General features: G+C 35.9%; 1 protein-coding gene across 1 annotated transcript in view; it reads right to left on the reverse strand.

Moving 5' to 3' along the window:
• Positions 1-24914, reverse strand: part of LOC150094582 (voltage-dependent calcium channel subunit alpha-2/delta-3-like) — a 1537934-nt gene that overhangs the window by 1261633 nt on the left and 251387 nt on the right. Inside the window, exon 5 of the mRNA XM_090412095.1 lies at positions 13650-13812. Within this exon, the coding sequence (XP_090268221.1) occupies positions 13650-13812 (163 nt within the window). The remainder of the gene's footprint in view (positions 1-13649; positions 13813-24914) is intronic.

Below are 24914 nucleotides of genomic sequence, written 5' to 3' on the forward strand. Positions count from 1 at the left end.
CAAGGCAGAGCTTATTTACATTTGTACTGAAGCTTTCCATGCTGCCAATGTGCATTCCTTTATGGATGCCATTTTCAGATAAAGACAATATAAACAAAAAATTCCAATAACAACACTAACGAAGTGCACTGGTATCCAAATTGAAAAAAAAAAAAAAAAAATGCAGCACGATTTGCGATAAAAAGCCACACTAAACACTAATTAAAAACACTTTTTTTTAGCACAGCTCAAATCTATCACTATGTTCACTCGCAACTCTCTATAAAATATACTATGATACTGCCCAACTTTGCTACCACATGAAAGAATATCACATGAATTAGAGGATATAGGAATGGATATAACCTACTGACAAGGATAAGCTGAAGGATAGGTGTCAGAAAGTAGTATATAGAGTGAAGGGAGATGTTCAATTGTTTGCTGATGATACAAAGACAGGTAGAGAAATCAGGGATGCTACCTACTGATATATAGCACTACAGAATGATTTGAATGGACAGGGACTTGGAGCAAATGATGAATGGTTTAGAAGATGCAATTTACAGAGTTTAGTGGATAGGAGGAAGAGGGAGTCATATGATAGAGATGTACAAGTCAGTAAGGGATTGTTATAAGATCAATGTTGAAGAGGTTTTTCATAAAATGGTGGGAGATCAGGAGGGAACAAGAGGTCATCTCTGGAAGCTGTATAAGGAGGGTGTGAACAGGGGAAGGGGGGTGAGAAGCAGGTTTTTTTGCATGCAGAGTTGTGAATGATTGGAATGCCTTGCCTGAGAGTGGTGGGGTGTCTGCATCTAAATGTGTTTAAGGCACAGTATGATGAGTTTTGTGTATGACAAAGGGGCCTCCTAGATGAGTCTTTGACTCCATGGGATCTTAGGATGATAATATTAATATTACTTGACCACTAAAAGGTCTGTCAAATGAAAAGAAGGAATGGAGTGTACTGTCATTAGCAAAGCTATGGACAAGACTAGAAGTCTGTGAGAGCAGGTCATTCATATACAAGAGGAAAAGAGTGGTGAAAGAATGGAACTTTGGTATACTTCTGCATTCATGGGGAAATCTAAGGAGTGAAATCATCCACCATGACATGTAGTGAGTGACCAGTGAGAAAGTTTGCAATCCATTTGCAAAGTGTAGAAGGAAGACCAAAGGATGGCACTTCACTAAGCAGGCCCCTGTGCCAAACCAGATCAAATGCTTTTGAATGTTAAGAGCCACTATGTGAGTTCCAAAATTTTCCATGGCTTGAATCCAGAGATGAGTGGTGAAAGCATGAAGATCAATTGTATATCACAAGCGTTGGAGTCCATACTGCTGGCGTCACTGATTATTTGGTAGGCCTCAGGGTTGTTCAGGAGTTGGTTGTTTGGGGGGGGGGGACTGGATGCAGACCTGTTTTCATGTTGTAGGGTAGATGCTAGTTGAACAGGATAGATTGACGTGGCAATACAGGATAGGTGTTAGTTCCAGGGCACTATTTTTTAACACAGTAAGTGGGATACCATCAGAACCAGATGCCTTGTTTGTGATCAGGTTATTAAGGTTTCTTCAAATTTCTTTTTGATGGATGATTATGGGTGACATGGAGAGAGTCATTCTTGTTGGGGTCAGGGGAACTTTGTCCAGGTCATCAAAATAGCAGTTGCACCTGGGTGCAACTGCCATTTGGACAGGAGGTGAGTTTACAGCATTTGGTACTTTCAAAGTCTGATTTGGATCTAGTAATTCTTTTACAGATGTTGCAAGCTACAGTATAGGTGAAGTGAGAAGCTGGAGCTTTGGTCTCGAGCCATTCATGGTACGCAGAGGTTTTTCCTTGTACTGCAATGGCACACTTTTTTTGAGAACCAAGGCTTGGTGGTAGCTGTGAATTTGGAGTGGAATAAGGGATGACAGCCTTCATTCCTGTGAGGATGATTTCTGTTATTTGGTCTATGCAAGCGTTGGGATTAGGTAAAACAAAGGTCATGAAGGTCATCCCATTTGGCACCCTTGTTATGCCAAAGCACATGAGACTGAGAACTAGTAGGTAAAGATAGTTTTGTGCAAAAGATACTTGTATGAGGTTGTGATCTGAGTTACCAAGAGGAGAACTGATATTATTCACAGTACATTTGGAAGGGGAGATAGAGTGTGTTGGGAAACACTTGCTAGGAGATAGAAGAGATAGAGTGTGTTGGGAAATTGAAGAAGGGATTGTCAGGTATTCTGGTAGAGAGATTGACGATCTGTGTTAGGTCATGTCTCATGGCAAACACTTCAGCATTCCTGCCTGCTTTATCAGTGAAACTGGAGAGGGGAAGCCAATTTGAGTTGTGGATACAGACATTACCATGAAGGATGACCTCACTATTAGGGTGGAAGGTTGATCTTTGAAAAGGTCAAAGTGATTAATGACGTGTAAAGAGCGATAGAGAGAGATCACATGTAAAAAAAAAGGCAAGTTGGTTTGATAGAGAAATTTTGAATCAAAGCAGATCAAATAGGGAGGAGGAGATTCGAAGTTTTGCAATCTCTGGCATTCCATACCAGAGAGTGCAAAATTCATTGTGCATTCATTAGAAATGATGAATGCACAAGTGCTGTCCTTATGGCGGAAAGAAGTCTGTTGGGATTCTGATAAGAATAGTAATTATGTTTTAGATAAGTGTAGGTGGTAGTGCACATTATTTATACTGCTGTTTAAGTCATAGATGTTGCTGAAGTGGATACGGAAACTTTTTTTTTTTTTTTTGTAAGAATTAATGTTGGTGAGTTTTTTGGTTTCATTTTTCTTGTTTATGATTTTTTGAACTATTCTGTAGGAGAAATTTTGTGATCCATAGTAAAGTTGTATTTCTTTGGACTATGATACATTATATGTGGAAAGGAAGATATAAACAGGAAATGGGGCATGCAATGAGAGGTAACAGATGAAATGGGGGTATACAATGAGAGGTGACAGACTGGCAAACATATTGCTCACACAGAGGGAACCCAGTCTCCTGCCCATATGTAGCCTTGACAGTTCCTCCTGCAGCCAACTCCCTTCAGTCATAGACTAGCAAAATAAGTGGCTCAATTCCCCAAAGTATATGGAGAAGTGAGCAAACTTGATGTTAATAAGGCTGTATTACTTGAAATATATCACCATATATTAGGTAGGAATGTGCCAGGGAATTGGCATCTGCCATGATGGTTTAATATGAGTCTTGCACTTGTTCAAGTTCCTTTGGAACTTGAACAAGTTCAACAAGAGTAGAAGGAAGGCAAGATTGTGATGTTCATAAGGGAGGTTTACAAGTCTTCACTTAATCTATTCAAGTCTTCTTCTTTACAAGAAGACTTGAATAGATTAAGTGAATAGATATGAGAGTTCGGAATTTCATGCCAGCTAATTGCAAAGCCTCTAGATTCTTTCTAACTAGTTCAGTCTGGTACACTAAGCAGCAGCAGCTGCCTGTGGAACTGTTTTATTACTGTACCCTTGAATGGAAAGGGGTTCCAACCCCTACAGTATCATTTGCATGTCACTGAGTTATCATTCTTACTGCATGTGAGAAGAGAAGGGGGGAATGGAATGGTTTGGAGATCAAAATTTAGGATGGTAGAAGTTGCTATTATTGGAGTTCTCTAAGCTACGCATCACACTGATGGAACTGGACTACAAGAAATTGATGAGGCTATGAATTTGAAAGTGAGACAGGGAACTGAAGTTCAAAAGGCATATCAAAAAAGTGGGCAAAATAATTCAAAGGAGTAGAGATAAGGAGGTTATTATTTCCTTCTAGAAGACTTTGATACAGTCACATCTGGCATAGATTTCTTTGCCAGGGATTGTTTGCAGTGAGGAGATATGTTGGTGAGGACTAAGAGGTGAGTAATCAAAATGACAAGTGATCTGGAGTGCACATTATGAGAATAGGTTGAAGGTTTATGAATTACAAAACTTTGCTGATAGAAAAGAGAATGAGACTTTAACATAATTACTAAACGGTTTTAGAGAGAGTCAGTTGACTGAAGAAACTTCCCAATGCATGACAGGAGAGAAGATAACAAGAAAACTCTGGAAGTTGTGTAGCACTGCAGTAAACAAGGGCACGAGGAGTAATTTTTTTTTTTTTTTTTTTTTGATTTGAGAGTGGTGAATTAATTGCCAGAGGGATTGGCAAGAGCCTTGTCAGTGAAAAAGTTTAAACAGAGATACAATGACGTGCAATTAGTGGCTAGTGTGAGCCTTCTGCACTGAGTCTTTGGATTCCATAGAATCCAAAGAGTCTCAAGGAAGTTCCTGTGTAATAATCTTCTCTTCAAAAAATACATTCTTCATTGTATTTTACATTAATTATCTTCAAGAAACACATAATACATAATATATTCACCATGTATGGGCGAGTGGGCTCTAAGCACTTGGCATGGCACTGGCAATGAGATTTCACACACACACACACACACACACACACACACACACACACACACACACACACACACACACACACACACACACACACACACACAAATTATATATATATATATATATATATATATATATACAAAATCTCAAAGATAAATAATCAAAGAGGTTACAGTGGTTATCATAATTTAGAGAATAATAAAGATATGAAATTTTAATCCTGGACAGATCATAATGAGGAGAGTCTATGGCATTCTTGGACATGGTGTGCCAATTTAATGAACACAAAAGTACAACCTTTGTTAAACATCAAAATTCTAATGCAATAGGATTCCTAATCAATGTACTTTTTTAAACTTCTTAAAAAACCACAGTGCGATTCAAACAACTTGAAGGTCAGAAAGTGGATATATTATCATATGGCTATTTCAAAATAAAACAGAATATCTAATATACGAAAAGTGATAAAATATTAAAGAATCTTAAATCTCATCTACTCTATTTTATAATAAGGTAACAAGTGTTAGATAAGGGAGAATCATATACAGTGATATTCTTGGACTTTGCAGAAGCATTTGATAGATTACCACATGAATAGACAGAATATTGGTTAGATGGATCAGAGATTTGCTCTCTGAATGATACCAGCAAGTTATATATGATGGAGCAGAGTCTCAAAAAAGGAGGGTAACAAGTGGCAAGCCCCAGGGTTTTGTTCTTGGGCCCCTGATGTTTAACTCGTTTGCAAATGATATATCATGTAGACTGACTGGGAATTTTCAGTTGTTTGCTGATAATGTAAATTTGGAGAGAGAAAATTATAAGTAGCAGTGCTGATATTAATTCCCATCAGGAAGATTTGAATAGACTTTTGACTTGGACAAAGGAATTGTATTCTATTTTAATATTAATAAGTATAAGGTGTTGCATTTGGAGTGCAGAACTATAAGGCTATATACTATATTGACAGTGCTGTGCTGCAGGGAGTGTATGAGATTCAAGATTTGGGAGTGATGGTTGAGAGCAAACTTAAGTTCAGAGGGCATATTGTAAGTATTGTAAAGACTGCACATCGTAGTGCTGCAATTATAAGAATTCTAACATGTAGGGATAAGGAAGTGGTTATTCCACTGTATAAAGCACTGTGCAGACCACACTTGGACTATTGTGCTCAGATTTGATCACCTGGTTTCCAACATGATGTGAAAACACTGGAGGGTATGCAGAGACAAGTAACTAAAACAATATCAGGACTTTGGAATGCTGGCTATGGAGAGAGGCTGAAGAAATGCGGAATGCAGAGTTTAGCGGATAGGAGGAAAAGAGATGATACGATAGAGAAATTTAAGTTAGTGAGCAGATTTTATCAGATTAATCCAGATGGGATTATAAGAAGAGTAGAAGGTGAGAGGAGATAAAGCAGAGGCTATCCCAAGAAGTTATGTAAGAGTGTGGTGAAGAGGGATATAAGGAGTAGATTTTTTATATGGAGAATTGTCAGTGCATGGAATGCATTACCAGAATGTATTGTTAATAAAAGGAATACTAAAGATTTTAAGATGCAGTATGTTAAATTAATTGTCAGTTGAATAAAACTATCACAATATGTCTGTTGACTCCATGGAGGGTGCAATAATAATAATAATATGAATTGAAATTTCCAAAATAAAAAGCAAAAGAGAAACCAGAAATGACTACATTAGAAATGTGTGGGGATAGCAGATTATTATTATTAACATGTAACTTCCATGGAGTGAAAAAACTCATTGCAGGAGATTCATATGCTCTTATGAAAAAAGATCATCAAACTGACTCATAAACCCATTCGCAGTTTCCATACTCACCCATTCTCAAACAATACATCCCACTTAATCACTCTCCATATAAAGAACCTGTTTCTCATTCCCCTGTTCCCACTTTTTATACAACTTTCAAGGATGCGCCTTTTGTTCCACCTTTGTCTCCCTGTACCCTATGAAAAATCTCCAACCTCTCACTAACTTATGTCTCAATTATATCCCCTCTCTCTCTTTCTATTCACAAGGTTCTGTAAGTTGCATCAGACCTTCCACTGACAAATACATGTTCATCCTCTTGAAAACCTGGTGACCAAATCCAAGCAAAGTACTCTATATGTGGCTTAATCAAAGCCCTATATAAAGCAGTGCTTCCCAAAAAATGTATATATTTCACAGGCCCCATGAAAAAAAAATCGTAATACAGACATATGTTATTATAATATTTATTGTATTTATATTCAATACAAAATATACACAGCGAATATTGCTAAAATCAATTGACATGGCACATTATCTTATATTTTTATATAGATAAATATATTGTTATTGCACATTTGCAGTACAAGCACATGAAATGTATCCATCTCAGGGTTAAATTTTTAAAGTAGAATAGATAAAATAACAGCACCACGTACCAATACAGGCACACCACAGACTAAGATGAAATTAGTGAATTATGTGAATAAAGGAATCCCGGCATTTATAGTTCTGATGCATGTGATCTGTGCTATCAGCATACTCGCCTTGCACACCAAGCGTATTTCTTTCCCGCACATCACCTGCACCTGTGTACACTAGCAATGAAACATTAATTTAAAGCGCAAAAAACTTGGCTATTTTAAATGATCACAAGATTTTGCATTTGTAAGATTTTTTGTGATTCTTGTCAGTACCTTTGAAATTAAGCTTATATGAATAAGCATATATTTAGTAATATTCATTAAGCGCCGAAATATACAGGAAGCAAAATTTGTGAACCAACACCAATGTGTGATTTTTTCCATTAAAATATAAAAAATAACAAAAAAGATATAATAAAAATTAAATACATTTCTTTTAAGATAAAAAAAAAATATCTGCTTAGTCTTAAAACATTTTAAAGTTGTTTTCATTATTTCACAGTCCCCTCAACAAAACTAACAGCCTGCAGTTTGGGAAGCGCTGATATAAAGGAACCATAATCATTTTGCTTCTGCGTGTCAATGTCCCTTCATTATTACCATAATCCATTGTGAAGTGCTTACAATTTTAGCAATGTGATCCCTAAACTTCAAGTCTCTGTCCACCATCACTCCCAGATTTCTCATCTCTTCCACCTCCTTCAAATTTTGGAGGAGGTGGAAGACACACAATGCATAACTCTTCAAGAAATATATGAACAGATTCCTTTCTTCTCTCTGATCACTTGCAGCACTATCATGTTATAGCTCTTGAGAGCTCTCAAGATTTTGCATATATCAAAATTGTGATATATGTAAAAGTAAAGAATTTTAGGCATAATCAGGACGCCATTCATTCTGTTCAGATATACTATAAAAACCTCATAACGCTCAACAGTATCATGACATGACACCTGCAAGAAGTCCAAGGACATGTTGTGGAAGTCATACTATTCCAAACAACCTACCATTCACAACTGCTCATTGATCAATATTTACTGACAGCAAAAGGAGATTTCTGTACGTCATAAGTTCTGTATGCCATACAGCAGTTAAAATTTTCTAGTGACCATCTACATCAGCTATGGTTATTTATTTTTACTAATTCAGATTTGACTAGAACTATTATTATTATCCTAAGACCCAATGGACTCAGATACATCTAGGAGGCCCCTTTTGTCATTCACGCAGCTCATCATACTGTGCCTTAAACACATTCAAATTTTTTGCAGACACCGTGCTCTCAGCAATGCATTCCAATCATTCACAACACTCCATGCAAAAAACCTGCTTTTCACTCCCTTGCTCACATCTTCCTATAAGGACGGTGTGAAAAGTCAAGTCAAGCTTCCAGGGATAATCTCTTATTCTTCCCCAATTTCCACCCACCTTTTTATGAACAATCTCTTCAACATTAATCCTATAATAATCTCTTACCAATCTGTACATCTCAGTCATATCACTCACCACCCCCCTCTTCCTCCTATCCACCAGACTGCAAATTGCTACGTCTCAATCTTTCCTCATATACAACATTCCAGAGATCAGAAACTATTTTGGTCAATCACCTCTGGACCCACTTCATCCTTTTGAAAACCATGTGACCAAATCTGTGCACAGTAGTTACATGTGGCCTAATCAGAGCCTTATATATAATGAAACCAGAATCTCCTTACTTGTTCAAGTCAGTGTCCTTCACATCACTGCCAGAATTCACTGTTGTTAAATTCTGAATGAAACTGAAATTAAATCCATTTATGTTTCATTCAGATTTAACATGCAGTAACATTCCTGGGGCCAATAATGGTATATCAGAAGAAATAAAGCTAATTGTAATTTATAAGCAACATTAGTAATTTGAATAAGACTTGTCTATGCATCATGTTGTAAATAATTATTATAAATTTTCTAATGTTTAAACTATGTGGATTTTGTGCAAATACTTGTGTATTGCTGTGAGAAAGATAATCGGATTAGATAGTGATGGCCTGAAACTAAACACGTGCACCAAGTAGGATGCGCATGTGGGTTCCCTCCGTAAAGCACGCTAGGGGAGAGTATGGCGCTAGGTGCTGGAAAAAGTAAGGTGTCGTGGGAAAAGAGAGAGAGCAGGATGACGTAAAGAGGAAACATCAGGCACGTGATTTAAAAAGCATAGTGGCGCTAGTTCGTGGCTTTTTCTCTTCCCCTTGAATTGGAGTGGTCATCGAGATAGAGGCCGTGGGAGCATGCTGAAGTGTCTATGGCAAGTTCGCTGGTCAATGAGTAGTCCAGCGGAATGGAGTTTCCGATCACCATGGAGATCGATAAGCCATGCTATGCTAGTCAACCTGAGAGTGGCGAGCCAGACTCACCTTTTGGCAGAGATATATCTAGTCCATCAGTCGAATAGTGCAGATGAAATCAATTAAGAGAAGGATCAAGGAAACAAGGTTCTGTCGTTATTTATGTGAAGGTCGAATAATTCCCCAGCCTTTGGTAATGTAGAATTTTGATCTGTTATATAATTGTGTTGAGGGGAACAACCTGTAATTGTAAAAAAAACTTTAGATATAATGTTTCGATTAATGAAATTACTTTAGAGATTAAGCTAAAGGAAGCAGTGGAACTTTAAGTTTTGGATGGAGGAATTGTGTGGAAGCTCGTTGAGATAATTTTGTTATTGATAAATGAATAACCTTTAGCATTATTATGTGTAAAATGGATAATTTACCTTTGATAGAATTTCCTACTTGAAATGATGTTTTAACTTATTACGGGAGAATTAGAAATTTTAGTTGAGTATACTCATTCCCCAAAGTTAGTGCAATTCTATGTCAGAATTTGTTATAAAGTATAAATTGTCTGATTTTGTAATTAAATGTTTTTCTTTAGTATTAATTGATGACTTGTCTGATTTCCTTTCTATTGCACTGCTCATTAAGTACACCACACCAAGGCAGGAAGTAAAATACAAGGGAGGCTATGACTGCAAAATGACCTTTAGTTATTTGATGAATTTAGAATTTAACAACGGTGCTTAAGAGATATTAGACAGTGTACTAAACTAAGTTCTAGTTCCTTGATTTTGCATTGTTCAATAGTCTAGGATTTAGGGTGGCACAGCATAATAGAAATTTTCTCTGAATCTGAATAGGAACTGGCACCAGCTCTGAAACAAAGGAATTGGTGCTATCCAATGGCAATCCACGTGCACTACTCTTAAGAAGGTTTAATGGATCAGATTAAATATTGAGGCTGCATAGGAATTGATGTATATTAACTTGATGCATCGAGCAAAGAACTTTTATTGAAATTAGGTTAAGGAAATTATGTGAGAGAATAAGTGAGGATTGAGATCATAAACCATGACATTAAAAGAGAAAAGTATATATATATTACACTGTGTTGTCTTCACAATTTTGGCAAATGTATTCTCTAAATTTTAGATCTTTATCCACCATCAACCCCAAGATCTCTTATTTCCTTCACCTCCAACAATATATCCACACAAACAGTAAATTCTATATCCCAGCTTTGTTTTCCAAAATTTAAAACTTTACATTTGACAACATTGAACTGGCATCCCCACTCCTGTGCTCATTCACTCAGTCTATTCAAGTTTTTTTGTAAGGTCACAACATCTGCTCTACTCCTCAGAGTATGTCCCAACTTTGCATCATCTACAAGAAACTGTATATCCCCATTTAAATCTTTCCCAATATCATTAGCATACAGGTTAAACAGCAATGGTCCTAAAACATACTCCTGAGGCACACTACTAGTGACTTTCCTTTTCTGGGATATTGTTCCCACATACACAACTTGATACCTTATCAGACAGCCAATCTCCAATCCAATGCACTAGTCTAATGTCCAACCCCCATCTAGTCTGACTATCAACTTATCATGCAGAAATCTATCAAAAGCCTTTGCAAAGTCTAAATATACTACATCTCCCATGTCCAATGCTGCAATACACCGTCTGTCCAAAAAGAAACCGAACTTTTCAAAAATATAAGAAACTAGTGGCGCCACCTGTTGTGTCTTTATGTTGTCATAAAGACACAACGGCAACATTCATTAGTGTTGTGTCAACTGTTTATGACATTTTTTCATTAGTTATAGTGCAAAGAGTGACTGTGTTTTGATGAACGGTCGGAAAATGAGTTTCAAACAGAAAGCTGCAATTGAATTTTGTGTTAAACTCGGTAAAAGTTTTATTGAAATGCATCAAATGCTTCAAAAAGCATATGGTGATGAATGCTTATCCCGTCATACTCATGTTTACAAGTGGTTTAAGTGATTGTGAGATACTTGAGGATGACGAAAATCCAGGCCGTCCAAAAACTTGACTGAGCAAAGTTAACATCTAAAATGTGCGTGATTTCATCAAAGAAAACCCGAAATTCCATGAGATTGATTGAAGATGAATTGGGAATTCCAAAATCAACTGTGCATAACATTTTGACCAAGAGTTTGGATCTTTGTAAATTGAATTCGCGATTTCTTCCCCACAAGTTGACCAACAACCAAAAAATGTATCAAATTGAACACCGTAAGGACCTCATTAAAACTGCTCATGAGGTCTCAAACTTCCTTGAAATGATCGTTACTGGTGACAAAACATGGTGTTTTGAGTATGAGCCTGAAACAAAGTGCCAGAGTGCTGAGTGGAGACCACCAGAAGAGGAACATCGAAAAAAAAGTCTCTTGGACAAGTCAAAAGTAAAGACAATGCTGATTTGTTTCTATGATTCCAAGGGCATTATCCACAAAGAATTCATTCTGCCTGGCCAAACGGTCAATAGCGAGTTTTATCTCGAAGTTTTGAAGCGATTGATAGTGAGAATTTGTCGCGTACAGCATGAATATTGTGATGCAGGCAGCTGGTCACTTTCGCATGATAATGTACCATCTCATCATTCAAACATTGTGGGACAGTTTTGGGGCAAAAACCAAGTGTGTTGGATCACTCGCTGTATTCACCTGATTTAGCACCCTGTGACTTCTTTCTCTTCCCCCGACTTCATTTTCCGATGAAAGGAAAGTGATACGATACCATTAAAAATGTTCAAGCGGCAGTAACCACGACCCTCGACAGTATCCCAAAAACCGATATAAAAATCTCATTTAACGAATTAATTGACCATGCCAAACGCTGTATCGAAGCTGAGGGAGAGTATATTGATTGAAATAAATGATTTGAATAATTATAATTGGCCTGTGTTTTATTTTCTATCAAAAGTTTGGTTTCTTTTTGGACAGAGGGTGTATGTCACCTTATTGTAATAAGTAAGTAGATTATTAAAACATGACCTCCCTTTAGCAAATCTATGTTGGTCATCAAAGATAAACCACTGTTGTCAACCCAAAGGCATGGAAAGGCTAATGTGTTCACAGTATATCAACAAATAAGTTAATAAATATTATTTTCTTATCATTCTGTGGTCATTAATACTGTTAAAATAAATGACATTGTCAACTCAATTCTGGATACTGATTCTCATCAGTTCCATCTATCTGAAACTAGTTGAATTTTCTAACACTGAATATGATACTGAGCAGAAATTATTAACTGCATAATGAAGCACAATGGCCTTGTCAAATTTTATCAGTAATCAATTTTTCATCAACTTAATTGTATATAAAAAAATAACAATTATGAAAGATACAAAACAGGGAAATATCATGAACTCAATAATTCCAAACACCTTCTGCTAGTTTATGTACTGTAAATACTTATTTAGTTATTAGTTCACATATGAATTTTCCCAAGTACTTCTGGATTACAGGCATATTAAAACCAATTGCCTGCCAGTAAGTGACAGTTAAAACTGTATGGATTGTGTTACATTCTACTGATGACAATTGTACTTACTGATTGGATATACAACACCCAGCCTTTGTAGCAGAAGTATGCAATGAATCATTTCAAAATGTTAACAAATCTTATGTAGTAGTGGCAAAACAGACTATACCAATGGGAACATAAAAAGTTTTTTGGCAGAGTTACTCTACTTCATTTAGCAGCACACTTGTATTTACAAACTAGAAAATACAAGGACTGCATATAAAATAGTGTTTAAATAGTTTTAATGGAACGTGTGCTAGACATATTTAAATAAATTAAAATCCTGTATTTTTTTTTGTTACATGTGTAAACAGTAAAAGTTATTTAAATAAATAAGATAATTTTACAATTCCAATCAGTTTTCTCTGTACACAGTTTCTACCACAATATGCAATCATCTGATAAGAGTTGATAACTTTTAGAATTCGAAACCATGATGTTGATTTCAAACAGAGAAAATGCATCACCTTTCTAAAATGTAAAAATCTGTAATAAACACTAACTCAAAAAGCTGAAGGTTTACTCATTCCAAGAAATAAACTTGTCAATCCCAAGCTAGCCAACCATCAATCAATCAATGTTTCTCAACTCTTAATACCCAAGTGGATACCAACCACAATGTCAAATGCTTTACTAGCAACAAAATCTGAATGGCCATAATTGATTAGCACCAAGTGTGCAAGTACAGACAACTAATTTTGAAAATATCATATGTAACTAAAATACTGAAACTTTACAACTATGAAAGAGTTTGTAATAGTCACATCAGTATTTTTTATATCCTGTTGAAGGTTAATTCTAGATGGTACTAAAATAACATTATTGTCAAAACTTATGCTGCAGTATAATGTCAATTATCGTTTGGATTTCAAATGTATTTATCTGCACATTGGTCAAGGTTGCAAAATCATATTATTTCCACTTATAGGAGAAGAGTTAAATTCAGAAGAGAAACTTACATTTGTCATAGACATTTGTGGGAACATGAATGGCACTATGCCATATGGAAACAGGAGTTCCTTCAAAGTTACGATGGGGTTTAAGTATCAGAGGTTTCCATTCTTCTCCTTTCGGTTCCTCTTCCCTGGGATCATATAATTTCTTGACATTGTAATAGTCCAACTACAAAAACATAAGATAATTTTAAGTTCACAGAAATGTTAATAATAAAACAATTGGATAACATTATTATTACCTGAAACCTGGAGGCCAGACATAACCAACCAGCTGTCAAACCTTCTCTTAAACTCATTCACACTAAATGCACTTACTACTTCAAAGGGGAAAACTCTTCCACTCACTCATGGCTCTGCGAGAGAAAAATTTAATTCACACCCCTTTTCTTAACAGCATACAAACTTAACTTCCATGGCTGATCCGTCTCTCCTCACTTTCCATATAACAAACAATTTCATCAATCAATTTCTTTAACACCCTTTAAGAAGTTTATAGACATCTTTTATATCATATCACATATGTATCAAGACCTTACAAACAGTAGTATAGCATATTAACAGTAACAGTATTAACATTAATAGTAGCATAGCATATTCATTCCCTTTATCCAACTCGTTAAGCCACAACATTATAAAATATGAACAAATTGCTAAAACATGACCTCCCTTTAGTAAATCCATGCTGTTCTTTGCAAGATATAACTATAGTTTTTGTATCATCTTGTACAATGGAACTATCATGCATTCTTTCCATTCCTGTGGATCTTTCCTGAGCTGAGACTCTAGTTATACACAAGTGTCCAGGACCTAGCCAAACTGGTTGAACGTTCCTATAGCATATATATCGATATCCAATTGCTCTATTGCTGAATTCTTATATAGGTTAAGTAACAGCTCTTGAATTTGATTACCTCTATTTTTTCATCCAATGTAGTGTTAGCTCTATACACTATACAGCTCACTGATATAGTTTAGCAGACTGAACACTCATTATTTGAACTATCTCATCTGCTTGTTGTCTGCATTCACTAAAGTTATTCTTCAAAATTCATTTGTTCCTTTACTTGCAGGATAACAAATAAATGTCTTTATTTGTTATGCTGTAAGTAAATTCTGATTATAAATCAGAATTTATTTGCAGCATAACAATTCCAATTCCTTTTCATACGATGATTTAGCTCTCCTTATAAGATTCTTAACTTTTCTGGCCAGTGCTTCCTAAATTTCATAACTCATTTCACTCTTATTCTCACAATAACATTCCACATCATCATCTTCTTATGGATCTCTTGCTTAATAATGTTGCACATCTATTTCCTTCCCACCTTATTTGTTTTTTGAACTCTAGAGACAAATTCAGATATTGTTTATTTAAGCACCTCTTCTAAGCTTGCCTGTATTGCTGATATCCTTCCCATTGAGTGACTGATATCATCGGACCAAAGATAGTATTCTCTTGAGTTTATTACAATTTTCATCTTTGTAGTTCATCGTGTAACCTATCTTAAGTGTTTCATCCCTTCAGTTAGCTACTTTCCAGGACAATATGGCCTCAATGCCATTCCTCAACTGGTGGCAAAACAGTCACACCTGAAACTAAGACTCCTTCTGATGGTACAATAGAATTTAACACTCTAAACACCTCTTTCACATACTGCTCGAGAAAGTTGTATCACAGCAGTAGAATACATTTTCCTTCATCCTTATAACATTTCTTTTCTACCCAATCAATGTTTGGGTAATTTAAGTCACCCACAATGATTATGCACTGACAATATCTAGTAGCAATTTTATTAATGAAATTGCCATTTCTCCTCATGTTTCAAAAAAAAAAAAAAAAAAGAAGTGCAAACTTCTATAACCTTTCCTATTTGAATTATCAAAAATTAAAACTCGGTGGATGATTCTTATTTTAAGTTCCTCTCCCCCCCTCCCACCTCCAAAAAAATACATATAAATAAGCCCAATTTTTTTTATTTCTTAGATTAAAAGAACTCAATACTACTCAGCTTCAATATTTCAAATTCTGATCCAACAGTTACTGTTATGCAGAATGATCATTAAAGCAAGAAAATGGGGTATCTCTTAACTATAAGTCTAATTCCAAGCTTTTTTTTTTTTTTTAACAGAAGGAAAATAGAAACTACATGACCTCCAACTGATTTAACCAAGCAATCTATGAATAAATCAATACCAAGAATAAATCAATGGGATATTTACATATACAAGAAATAAAATGGTGTATCATCTTGTTAAATATTTTGGAAGAGAGATAATTGTCAGTTTTTCTACTTGGTTACAATGTAGATTACACTTAACAAGAAATTATATTCTTGTTTTAATCCTACACCCAATCATAATTGGAGAGTTGTAAAGTAGGTGCCCTCCCTCAATGAGTCTTTGGACTCCTTGAAGGTGCCACAAAATAATAATGGTGAAGTAATACACTTTTTTCTACTTGCATGTGAAAAATGTGATTTCCTATTGATATAACCTTGCTAACTTCTTGGATCTGACTCCAACTTATAATGGTCAAACTCTTCAAGCAAAGTCGAAACTGGCCTGAGTAACAATCCTTCCCCATAATGTGTTTGCATTATATAATACTAGGGCAACTGATGTGATGTCAAGAGAATTTATATTAAAAAAAAATACTAGTTGTGAAGATACTTCACACTTCCACTTGGATATAGAGGGATATATTAATATATATTTTTATTATATATATTAATAAAAGAATATTTATTATATATATATATATACAGGGTGTTCGGGATAAATTTGACAGTTTCGTAAGGAAAAAGAAAATCTTCTTTGTATCTATTAAATTTAATGAATTGACAAAAAAACATTACAGGCAGAGTTAATTACAATACTATCAACAAGATTTACTCAAAATAACCACCATTAGCATCGATCACAGCTTCAATTCTGCTTCGGAACCTCGAACAAGCTGATGCTACAGTCTCCCTGGGAAGGGCCGCAAAAACTGTTTTAATTTTATCCATTAACTGGGCTTTTGTATTACTGGAAGTGCGATTGGTGTCTTTTTCAACTGCGCCCCATACAAAATAATCCATGGGGTTAAGGTCTGGGGAGTTTGGAGGCCAAACATTTGGACTGGTGAAGTCGTAGAAATTTTCAGACAACCATTTTTGACTTTTCCCAGAGGTGTGGCAAGGGGCCGAATCCTGCTGCCATACATACGGCCTACCATTGGCTACCCTTGTTATCCAGGGCTTGACTACAGTTAGCAACTCCACGAACAAAGCCCGAATTCCAATGCCAGGGTTCTTCAACACCTGTTCCTGCAGATTTGCGAGGAATTCTGCTGTACGAACGCAATCAGATCGTCTGCTAGGGATCTTTCTTCTTGCTACATCCTCGTAGTCACCATTGCAAGTCTCTAGTTCATGCCTGATTGTTTTTACTGTATTCAGGGAGCATTGGGCAGCAGTCGTAATATCCTTATTTTGATGGCGGGCACGAATCATCATGATACAAGTTATTCTCTTCCATGATTCAGGTGGGTTCCAGCTATCCATCCTTTCTGACATCTTATATATGAATGAAGAAGGGTCCAAACTTTTAAATGAAGAGAAGTGTGTGTTAATACATGTAACTTACGGAAAAATATAATTAATTATAAATATGTCAAATTTATCCCGAACACCCTGTATATATATATATATATACACACACACACTACGGGGGCTAAGCCCCCCTGGCGCCTACAGTGCCCAACTGTTTTTAAATGAGTTTTAAAAGAGGTAAACCGTGAGTAGACATATCGATACAAAATAAATAACGGAAAAAACTCACGTAGAAAGATTATTTAATAGTATAATTTTTGCCTGTGTGTCACAGGCATCTTCAGTACATTAAACTCAAAATTAAACACTAACTGACAATTCCAATTGGAATTGTCAGTTATTTCGCCTGTGTGTCACAGGCGAAAATTATACTATTAAATAATCTTTCTACGTGAGTTTTTTCCGTTATTTATTTTGTTTTTAAATGACAAGGATAACTTACTACTCGATATCTCACATACCACAAATCAGTGAGTAGGAAGCATCCCATCTGTGAATCCAAAATTTTAAACCCTACATTTAGTTACATTATATTAAGATCCCCATTCATTTGCCCACCTTTCCAACTCAGTCAAATTCTTTTGAAGGGCCAAAACATCAGCACTATTACTAATAATCCTTAACATCATCTGCAAACAACTGAACATCACCCTGTAGTCCTGTGAAAATATCAATGACAAAGACTGAATAGTAATGGTGCCAGTACTGAACCAGGTGAAACTCCATTGGTAACCTTGTGATACTGCTCCTCGTATACAAGTCTCTGATATCTACCGGTGAGACAATCACAAATCCAATCCACTAAACTGATATCCAAACTCATATGTTGCAACTTAAAAATCAACTTGTCATTTACCACCCTGTCAAATGCCTTTGAAAAATCCAAAAAAGACAGTGAATATCTTACCTTCATTCAATGCTCTTGTTATTCTATTGTAAAAGGGTAATCATGCAACTGATTTCCACCTATCTCTCTTTATGTCTTCAATAATCTCTTTATCTTCAGCAATTCCCCTTTTATTTCTCTTGCCATCCATTTGACTCCAAATTGCTTTCTCTTCTTCACTCGAGATACACAATCCGCCACTGATGTCAACAATTTTTTCTTAAGTATCTCACATGCACTAATGAACCCCTTTTGAAGGAAGGTGCAAATTCTTTCCATCCATTGTACTGCTGCAAGCTTTTTTTCTAAGTCTATGATAGTCGTCTGCCTTACTTATAATTCCATATAATTTTTTTCTGTTCTGATACATCCAAATGCCTATTCATCCTCTAAGTTTCTGCTCATTACCAGTTATATTCTCTGGTCTGTAGCAAAATCCCACTAAATACCTAAATACTCTCAAAGCCATTAGTGTTATCTCCAGTGTGATTCTCTATTCTGAAAAGGCACAATTCATCTCTTATCATGAGTAACACTCTATCACCACATTTACCTCCCTATCCTTCTGAAATAGCATATTTCATTATTTATATGCTATATCCTTCGATTTCTATCCCTGTTAGAACATCCTCATCAGTTAACTAAGTTTCACTCATACCAACAGCATTTGGAGAGACAGTCAATCAATGCCACAAACTCATTTCCTTTATTCCTAACTCGGCATTTATATACATTTATATACCAGTGCATTGCTAGCATTCTTATAACCATTACTCTTCACATACTTCACCTGGCTCTGTTACATAGTGTACATCCTCTCACTTCTCAAGTCACTATCCCCACATGAGGCCATCCCTGCTACTCCATCTGTACAATTTTAGTTTCCCTGCCCTGACACACTCATTTGCCCAGAACACAATAGCCTCTCCAAATGCCTGTGACCTTCTGCATTCAAATGTAATCTATCTCTTGCATACAACTCTCATCTATCCTCAAATGTACTCCATGCATTCATATATTCCAGACCTCTCTTTCTACACATACTATCATCTCACTACTATTCTCCTCAGTAGGCATCATCATACCAAGACAACATGCTTGCTATCTTTCCTCAGACACATTTCTGCTGCACTTTCTCTAACATCAACATCAAATCTCAAACTACAGGATTCAAACTACCTCTCAGGTCATTCATCCCAACTATTACTATCATCTCATCCACATTTTCACTCCTCTTCACTGCCAGTGTCACACTACCATTTCACCAGGCAAGCACTCCTCTGGCACTCTATACTCTGCACATACCAAATCATTGAATCTCCATGAATGACATTTAAAAACAGATTCATTCATTGTTCTCTCACTGACATCTCTGACTCTTGCAGTTCCCAATATTTCTCTCTCTCCTTTTTCTACCACTTTCCCTCCTATCTCTCTATCCCTGGCTTCCACGCTCTCTTGACTTTCTGTAATTTCTTCTCTTCCCCTGCCTCTTCCATTCTCTCTCCCTTGATCTCTAGTGCCATTCTCTTACACCTACTCTCTTCTTGCACTAGCCCACCTCTCCATCATCCTAATGTCTTCAATCACTCCCTTCATTCCTTCCATCTCCTTTCTCAGCAGTTTTATTTCTCTCTCTCTCCACACATCCCTCTTTCCATTTACATTCACACACACACAATCATGGCCATCAGACAAATCATCTCCAGCTGCTACAATGACCCAAAGTTAAATCCATGCATATGTCTTTAATATTCTCTCCATCCTCCAATGCACTACTGGTATACACAAAGTGAATTTCACCTGTTTCTGAAGCACTATCTCCACTGTTGCTAAATCCCAAGATTGAGATACTTGCATCTCCCAGCACCTCCCACTGCCTACACTTTATGCACTCATGCACATTCTTGTCCTTCACCTGCCATATTTTTAAACGATGAGATGCATACATACCGCAAACAACAAAATCATCAACTATGCTATGAATAACATAGTATTTAAATGTTGATGGACTGGGTAAGTTGCTGGTGGCCACCATGCTAAATACAATTGATACAGTTGGCTACAATACTGAGACAATAAAATCTTAACAAAATACCACACAGTCATACAAAAACATCATCAATTTCAATAGCATAAACTTTAAAACCAGTATTGGCAATGAAATAAACACAATAATATCTTTCCTTACTACTAATACTTATCTTTTTTTTTAACAGCTCGTGACACACATTACCTCCATCTTCACACACACACACACACAGCAGTGCATCCAGCTGTTTAAAAATCATTGCATCACACTGTTTAAAAATATATGCTAATACCTCAAGTTATTTAAGTAACATGGTATGGTATAAACTGTGGAAGTGGAAACAAAAAGACAACTGGCTTCATAAAGGGAAAATTTGGACATAACAAAATAAGTAAATGTATTTCATAATTTAGCATATTAAATTACGATAATTAAATTTATCATAATCTGTAGTAAAAATGGTAAACAAGAAAGAAATAGTAAATTAAACTGGCATCAAACACTCACTGATTCATCTTCACTACCTGAGAAAACTTCAAATTATTCTTATTAATGAAGACATTGTGTGCATTGTCATTTCTCACTATAAAGCTCTTCATGTTTATATTTGTATAGTTTATCAACCTTGAAACGTACTCAGTCCTTTCTTCAATGGAAACATATTCATCTGGACATGTAACCACTTTCATCTAAATTAAACCCTTGCATGGGTTTGGTTTCAATTCAACTGGGTTTAATGTGCTTGTCAAAGTTTGCCAACTTCTCCAATCAGTTTACCATTGTGGAATTTGCAATTATCTTTGAGTATCTGGATCCATCCAGTACTAGCATTAAATGTTTTGGCCTCAAAATCATCACTTTTTAAAGATTCATAAATGTTGAATCACTTGAGCACAAATGGGAACACTTTCTTATTCAAAAACTCTAAATAAATTAAGAATTTCAGGATTGATATTTTTAAACATGACATTCTTGCTGATCGTTTTGATGAGCATTTTTTGGGGTTTGTCATGTTAGTTATCTAATGTTAAATTTATTAAGACATGCTATGTACTTTTTTTTTTTATAGTTCTATATAAAATATGAGCATTTAGAGTTCATATTTCTGAATTATTTAACCCTTAAATTACTAAAACCTCACTTAACCAGTCCTCCAATGGGCTTATGGAAGTTGTTTTCCATAAACAACTTCCTGCTTGGTTATGCTAAGAATTATATATTTGGTTTAATCCTTTATCCAAGTGTAAGCAAACAAAGTTTGCACCTGAAGTATATAATTCTTAGCATAACCAACTGAAAAAACTTTCAACATATATCTCTAATCCAGATTATTTTAGTAATAAGGTGTGACACCTTTTGGCTACTTATATAATGAAATATGACATTTGGACTACTTCAACCATGGTGTCACTTCTTGGTCTGGCTGAATGGTGTAGCTACAGCTTTTGCCGCCCAGGGCGCTTTTGCCGCTCCCTGAGTTTCCCGCTCCTCTCAATACACACAAAAATACTACGAAAAGTCAAAACAGCATATATATAGGGAAATAAATTAAAACACTGTTTATTTTTGAAGTAAAACTTTAATTTCAACATTCTAAAATGTTATTTTTCTTGCTTTTCTGTTATCAAAATCGATGACATTGGCAAAGTCTATTTCATAATAATGTAGGTAATTCTTAATCAATTTTATTTAGAAAACTCCTCTCACAACTAGCAACACTTACAGCAATTGTGAGGAAAATTCGCAGTAGTATTACAATATTTGGAATTGAGTTCTCGAGACTATATTTTAGAATTAACTGCAAAAGTTGAAAGTGCCGCCCAGGGCAGACCTCCCCCACCACACACACACAGCTATGCCACTGGTCTGGCTTCCACTGATGAGACCTCAATAAAGGTCAAAACCGATCTGGGTAATGACCCTTCCAATAATGAACATTACACATGTTCATAAAAATATTGCTTTGCATTATGGAATACTAAGGCAAGTAATGTGAAGTCACCACCTTTGCCACAAGTTGTCCCAGTCCTGAAATTACTTCAGGTGCAAACTTTGTTTGCTTACACTTGGATAAAGGATTAAACTAAATACATAATTCCTCCAATGGGTTCACATGACAAATTCTGCAAAATTATAATGTACTCATATCTTCAAATAACTGTACCCTCAGTAAATTAAACAAAATTGATTTCCCATTTACTGTAATTTTATTTCAAGCAGAAGGACTGTTCTGAAAGTAATGTGTTCATATGTGATAGCTCCCTACCCAGATGACATATCAATGAAATAACAAAAGATAGTTGAAGTCTTTCTTTTCATACACAATTTTCAACATAATCTTTTCTTCGATACATTTTCCCAACCATCTAAGTTTTTTTCAAATACACAGAAAACTCTTAAGACTGTTTTTAGAAGCATTTTCTTGTTTCTGCTTCTTTGATGACTCTGCATCATTTTCAAAATAGATACCTATGAGAAGTATCTCATTTAAATGTGTCTTGAGACATCTTCAAAGAGAGACTATGTAGCTCAGTGGAAGTGGAATTTGCATTCCACAGTGCTTGGCTGGCCAAAGAAACGCCTAGGTTCAATTCTAGTCACTAGAATTACTCATATCTTTTCTTTAATCAGTCCACGCGGTTAGCCTAGTGGCTGTGCGCTTCGCAACCATATGCCTGGGGAAGGAGTGTCCTTGGTTCGATTCCCGCCGACGACGTGAGGAGCTTAAGGATCTTCCTCAGCCATAGCCAAGTTAGCCGGTCTTGGACGTAGACAGTAGGGTTTTCCCGTTTATCTGGGGTTTATCATCCCGCAAGCAGGCAAACTGGCCTTGAGAACTCAACACTACAGGCCATAGGATACACCGGGGCATAAGGCTGACCACCTTATCCTGTGAACGGTTTGAGGTCCGACGATTAACTAACCCTCGACACCACAAGGTAAAAGAGGGTAAAAGGAAGATGATGAGATGATGATTTCTTTAATCAGTACCGAAGTTAGTCACTCTCTGGCACAGGAAAGCAGGGTTCTTCTTTTGGAAACTCAGATATTTTTGTCCTGTAAACTCAAGAAAATTCACCATAGAACCCACACTATCTCAGACACTAAATATACAGTGCTAGGAGATGGTGGAACTTGTCATCTGTTGCTTCACTGGATGCCATTTATAATTTGTGATAGTCTTGGTCCAATTATCTCTGACTGGCTACCGGTGGGGATTGATGGCCTCACCATCTAGGAATAAAAGGGAATAAAAGCAGTTTTTTTTTTTTTTTGAGACGTCTTCAAAATAACCAGAGATGTTATGCAAATTTAACTTTTAAATCTGATTTCATAGCTGTTAAGTGAAGTGCTCATATGTGCCTCACAATGTCACGTAAAAGTAGTTACTGTTCCTCAGCACCAACATTAATTCATTGTTTTTTAGCTTGTTCAAGGTGTTCACACAGCTGTGAATTTAATGTCATCCCTTCCACTATCCAAGTCCTGGGGAATGACATCTTTATTTCATAAAAGAGAGGTCAAAGTATGCACTTTCCAGTGAAATATATGGAAAGTGAGCTTTTGAAGTTGTTGGCATTGGTGAGATAAGGTGGCAATATTCTAAAGACTAAATAAATTTTGGAGTTATGGACAAAATTTGTCTCCAGTCATGATTTTGTGAAGAAAATATTCCCAGGTTTTTTGAAAGTACTAGTAATAGCATCAGAAGATATATACATAACCAAAACAAACACACCCTGCTTTCTCCAGGAAAAGTGACCATGTAGTCTTGTTATGGGAGGTTGTAAAACATGGACTTCTCTGTTGAGGAAGGGTTGAACTACAAAGATAAAGCTGTGTAATTATGGCAGACTTAGGAGACAGTTTAGAACAGAGGCAAGGCTTAATAAGCTACAAGGAAAGAATGTCAGTAGTCAATAAAAGTGGTCAGAAAGTGTTTGAAAAAGCAGTATCAGACTATATATCCATGATCATGAAGATAAACCAAGTGGAAGTTAAGTGGATGAGCAGAGATATAAAGCACCACTGAAAAAGAAAACATTGTGGAGGGAATATAAGATAAAGATGATTAGTACACTCATGAACAATTCAAAGTGCAGACAAGAAGGGTGACAGGTAGGGTGAGAAGAGTAAATAAGATTATGAGAGAAAATTACCTACGTAAGCTAAAGTACATCCAAACGTTTTCATATGTAGAAAGTAAGAGGAAGAATGATTATACTTCCTCTTACATTCTACATATGAGGAAAAATGATGATAAAAGGATGACTCTAATCAATGCTGAAGGCATGAAGGTGAAAGAAGGAGAAGAAATAGTTGAGTTACCAGGTCATCACTTCAGAAAAACTGAGTTTTATTTTGTCATGGATAACCACAAAATAAAGAAACATAGTAGCTGTACCACTAAAACTAGTGCCTTCTTCTAGGTAAAAATATATAACAAATAACACTTCTAAAACAAGATATGTAGAAATTATTACAATATAAACTGACCGAAAACACAGAGCATGAGAGATGGCATGAGTTACCTATTATTCAGCATTGTGTGCAGATGGTTGGGTAAAAGGTTGAAGTCTGAAGTATAGAAAGATCTGATAAGTTATTTCAAATATCACAGAGGATTAATTCTTGATTGCTATTAAGTGTACCTTTTAAAAATATGACCATAGTAGATTCTTTTATGCTGTGAGCAATAAAGTTGTCCTCAATGTACAGTAGAGCTAAGAGCGCAATGGCATGGTGTATATATAATG

Source organism: Typopeltis vanoorti, chromosome 22 (genome assembly GCF_054136105.1).
Source record: "Typopeltis vanoorti isolate ZY-2024b chromosome 22, IOZ_Tvanoo_1.0, whole genome shotgun sequence".
In the NCBI taxonomy this organism is placed as follows: Eukaryota; Metazoa; Arthropoda; class Arachnida; order Uropygi; family Thelyphonidae; genus Typopeltis; species Typopeltis vanoorti.